This window comes from Gekko japonicus, unplaced genomic scaffold, assembly GCF_001447785.1.
Source record: "Gekko japonicus isolate JY-2015 unplaced genomic scaffold, Gekko_japonicus_V1.1 scaffold1261, whole genome shotgun sequence".
Lineage (NCBI taxonomy): Eukaryota > Metazoa > Chordata > Lepidosauria > Squamata > Gekkonidae > Gekko > Gekko japonicus.
In genome coordinates this window covers 435,113-440,109 of record NW_015177050.1, presented here as the reverse complement: position 1 = coordinate 440,109, position 4,997 = coordinate 435,113, and the positions used below count along the sequence as shown (strand labels likewise).

Sequence of the window (4,997 nt, the reverse complement as noted above, 5' to 3'; positions counted from 1 at the left end):
ATTCATGTAATCATTTCAATACATTACAATTCCTCCCCCCTAAGTTAAGCCATCATCCCAATGGTTTTATTATTTACATACATGCAATCAACCTTTGTACATCAGTTATTCCAACAGTATTTACACTCATAGTCCTTCAGATAAGTCGGCATTTGCCGCGAACGTTGGGACCTGCGGAGCGGTGCAGGCTCCATGGGCAGACAAGGTTGTGGGTCAGAGTGGGGTTCACTACAGCCTGGATCAGGCACAGACTCGACTGGGATTTCAGCCCCGCACACAGGGTTCTGCCCTGACTCGGGGACAGTACCGGGCCTTTCGGTACTCACCGCCTGCTCCGGGGGTGTCCACTCGACATCAGGGGATTCAGCCGTCGGAGAGGCGGCGCTGTTCCTAGCCCAACGTCTCCTTAACTGATCTATGTGGCGCCGCCATATTCGACCGTCAGCTAACTGCACCACATACATTCGAGTACCCACAGAGTCGGATATAACCCCAGGAAGCCACAAGTGCCCGTTTGCATAATTTCGTGCGAAAACCTTGTCCCCTTTTTCAAACATGCGCACCTTCGGTTGCGCCGTGGTACGCTCGGATTGCTCTTCAGTGAGGTCTGGGTGCATTCGGTTCAAACGGGTCGTGAGTCTCCGCCCCATTAACAATTCGGCCGGACTACGGCCTGTAGCACTACAGGGGGTGGTGTGCTGCAGCAAAAGAAAGGAGCCCAGCCTCTGGCTCCAGTCCCCTTCGTCCATTTTACCCAGGGCCTCTTTGGCCGTCCTGACCATCCGTTCGGCTTGGCCATTAGATGCCGGATGGAAAGGGGCCGAAGTCATTTGGCGTATGCCATTACTCGTGAGGAAGAGCCTAAATTCCTCAGACACAAATTGAGGCCCGTTGTCACTGACGATGACGTCAGGCAACCCGTGGGTGGCAAAAAGTCGGCGGAGCGCATGGATCACAGCAAGTGATGTGGTCGATTTCATATGCACGACCTCCAGCCATTTGGACATAGCGTCCACCACAATTAGGAACATTTGCCCTTGGAGAGGGCCAGCAAAATCTATATGCAATCTGGCCCAGGGTTTACCAGATGACTCCCAGCCTTGGGGTGTAGCTTGTGGGGGATCGGGTCTGACTTGCTGGCATTTGGGACACCCTCGTACCCATTCTTCGATCTCTTTGTCCAGCCCCGGCCACCAGACATACCCTCTGGCCAACGCTTTGGTGTGTACCATACCGGGGTGACCCTCGTGCAGCGACTCTAACACTCTCGTCCTGAGTTTGTCAGGAACCACCACCCTGTTCCCCCATAATACACAGCCCTTAGAAATGGATAGTTCATTTTGACGGCTTTTGTAAGGGCCGAACTCCGGTTCAACGCTTCCAACCGGCCACCCCCTCCAAACCCAGTTTAATACTCGGGACAGCACGCTATCCTTGGCCGTGTGTGCTGCAATGTCCCTGGATGATACCGGGGGTCGAGGAAGCTCCTCAATTGCCAAGACCTCACAGGCGGGGGCAGGGTCTGCGCCAATGTCCGGCACCGGGCACCGGCTGAGGGCATCCGCATGCCCAATCGCTTTCCCAGGCCGGTGCTCTAAGTCAAAATCATAAGCCTGCAAAAATATCGCCCATCTAAGCATGCGTGGGGACATGATGTTTGGCAATTGCTTATCGGGCGCAAAAATCCCCAGTAGCGGCTTGTGGTCAGTGACCAGCAAAAATCGTCTGCCAAAAATAAAATCATGGAACTTTTTGACAGCCGCTACCAACGCCAGACCCTCCTTGTCTATCTGGGCATAGTTCCGCTCTGCCGCAGATAGTGATCTAGAATAAAAAGCGATAGGCGCTTCGCTCCCATCAGGCATCAGATGGCTTAAAACTGCGCCTACTCCAAAAGGTGAAGCGTCAGCAGCTAACACCAGGAGCTTGTGTTCATCATAATGCGTGAGTACGGCATTAGATGTCAGCAGCTCCTTGACTCCCACAAAAGCCTTTTCCTCGGCCTGCCCCCACTTCCATTTTGCCTCCTTGTGCAAAAGCGCGTGCAAAGGGGCCGCCACTGATGCCTTATGCGGTAAAAACGCATGATAAAAATTCAGGAGTCCTAAAAAGGATTGGAGCTCCTTCTTACTCACCGGCCTGGGGGCGTTTTGGATTGCAGATACCTTCTCATCCGTGGGGTGGACTCCCTCTGCGTCAATGCGAAACCCCAGGAAGTCCACACTTTCCACCCCGAGCGTGCATTTTGAGCGCTTAACTCTGAGACCGGCATTTTGAAAACGCCTGAGGACCTCTTTAACCCGGTCCAGTAGTTCCTGTTCAGACCCGCCCGCAATCAGCACGTCGTCAAAATAGGGCACTGTGCCAGGTACCCCCCTTAGTAGACGTTCCATGAGGCCCTGAAAAATCCCAGGTGCTACGTTGACCCCGAATTGCAGCCTGTTCACTTTAAAAGCCCCTTGGTGGGTTACAATTGTTTGGGCCTCGGCAGCCTCCGGGGTGACAGGCAACTGCTGGTATGCCTGGGCCAGGTCAAATTTGGCGAAAATCTTGCCACCCCCCAGGGAAGCCAAAATGTGGCTTATTACCGGGACCGGGTACGAATGTTGCTGCAGCGCCTTGTTAATCGTACATTTGTAATCGGCGCATAGTCGTATGGACCCATCTGATTTGACAGGGGTTACGATCGGGGTCTCCCATTTGCTGTATGGTACTGGCTCTAAAACCCCTTGCTCAACTAGTTTGTCAATCTCTTTTTCCACCTTATGTTTGAGAGACACAGGTACTTTCCGATACTTCAACCTAATAGGTTTGACTGACGGATCTAAGTCAAACGCAACCGGGGGGCCCTTGTACCTCCCCAACCCTTCGGCAAATACATCAGGGAACAGGTCGTACAGCATGCCCCATTTATTTTCAGACATCCTGTTAATCCCAGAAATACCAATGCCCAATGGCTCAAACCAATCTAACCCTAGCAGGTTAACCCGGTCTCCCTCTGCAATCAGGAATGACAGTTTAACACATTTCCCCTTATACTCAACAGTAACAGAGTCCCGTCCGGCCAAGGGAATTCGGTTGCCCTGGAAGTCGGACACTCTGGTTCCCGCAGGCTGGAGCCGCCGCCGGCTTCGGTTCGGGAACAACTGGCGCCAGGACGCGGCAGAAATCACCGTCACGGACGATCCTGAGTCCACCTCCATTGTACAGGGTCGGCCGTCGAGGAGTGGAGTCACGGTGATCTTGCCCTGGCTGCTGGTGCGATTTACGGCCGATGCGCTCGACAAGGTCGCCGTCAACTGGCAGCTTGCTTCCGATGCTGAGGAACGGGTCTTGCCTTGGGTGCTGACTGGAGTGCCCCTCTGCGCTGACCGGTTGTTAGTTGAGGGATCCTTCTTTGCTGATCTGCAGACTCTGGCCAGATGACCACGCCGCCCACACGCTCTGCAGTCGACATCACGAGCCCAACAGGAGTCGCGCTGGTGTTTCCCGCCACAACCGGAGCAAGGCTTGACGTTGGTAGTCTTCGCTGGGGTCCGCTTGCCTCGAACCGCGTTGACGTCATCATCCGCGTCTTCGCCCTCGCTGTCTCGTTGAGCGTGTATACTGGGCTCTGCCACCCGCTGGCGGACCTCCTTCGTGGACTTCTCCGCTGCTTCCGCGGCCACGGCCTCTTCGTAGGCCACTGCCCAGGTCAGGGTGGTGCGGGCGAACAGCCTCTGTTGCAGCCTTTCATCTTTGAGACCGCAGACGAGACGGTCTCTGAGGGCTTCCTCCACGTTGTGGAAATTACATGGCCGTGCGGCTTTGCGAAGGGCCGCCACGAAATCTGCGATGGTCTCGCCTCCGGCCTGGTTCCGCTTGTAAAAAGCGTGCCGGCAGGCGATCTCCGACGGTTGTGGAGAATAGTGAGCCTTAAGCTTCTCCGTGATGTCAGCGTAGGTGACAGTCTTTATATCAGTTGGGGCCACCAACGACCTGGCTATGTCGAAGGTCCCCTTCCCGCAGGAACTCAGGAGGCATGCTCGTTTCTTCGCCTCATCGGTGATGTCGTGGGTCTCCAGATGGAACTCGAACCTGGACAGGTAGGAGTCCCAGTCTTCTGAGGAGGGTTCGAAGCACTCGAACTTCTGGCTTCCAGCCATCGGGGGAGACTTGGGCACCGGAGCTGGTGGCGCCTCCGCCGGATCGGCTGCTGTGCTCTGCTCGCTTTCTTCCGAGTCCGAAGTGTGGATGTCCGCAGGGCTGCCTACCTGCTCTAACATCCCATCCTCGTCGCCAATTGTTAGATCGCGCTAACAAAGGACTCGTAGAGTGATTCAGCAAGTGATTCAGCTTTATTTAGAAGTAACGAACAAGCACTAACTCAGTAAGAAACCAGAACAGAAAACAGTGGGCTTATGCTCCTTTTAAACATAACCGGGCTAATGTAGCCACGCCTATTTACAAATAACAACCAATGAGATTGCTAGGATAAAGACCAATGGGAGTCTTTCCCTCCTAGGGAATGGTATCGTTCTGATTGGCCGCTGTTACGAAGCGACCAATAGGAAGTTCGCTCAGAGGAGCCCTGGTCTGGCTCGAAGCTTAACATGGGAGTCCTATGAGGTGATTCATGTAATCATTTCAATACATTACAAACTTCATCAACATTCCCTCTCTCTCTATGAGGGATTCCTATCCAACACCCGTCACATTGCCTGGATGAGCATACAGATATACTCATGCGGAGATGTGTTTGTGTTTTGCTCCTGTGCATCTGTGGATTAGGGCATTCATTCATTTTTTATTTATAAAAGGTATATGTTGCCTCTGAATGCTTGCCAACCTCTAGGCAGGTGCTGTAGGTCTCCCAGAATTACAAGTGATCTACAGACTATCTAAGGCCCCGGTCACATGGAGAATTTGCTGCGTGAAAGGCACGAATGTCGGGCGGATTTTCGGGGCGTGATTACACCGCAACATCTGGTACGCGTAGTGCGCCCATGGCCAACCCG

At 53.7% G+C, this 4,997-nt stretch overlaps 1 protein-coding gene across 1 annotated transcript; it reads right to left on the bottom strand.

Moving 5' to 3' along the window:
* Window positions 1-599: 599 nt before the first annotated feature.
* On the bottom strand, window positions 600-2,771 carry LOC107124612 (uncharacterized protein K02A2.6-like; the record flags this gene model as incomplete). The annotated part of the gene is made up of 3 exons (XM_015428102.1): window positions 600-645; window positions 748-1,451; window positions 1,587-2,771. Coding segments are annotated over 3 exons (1,935 nt in total), but the record flags the coding sequence as incomplete, so codon positions are not given.
* Between the last annotated feature and the right edge of the window lie 2,226 nt (window positions 2,772-4,997).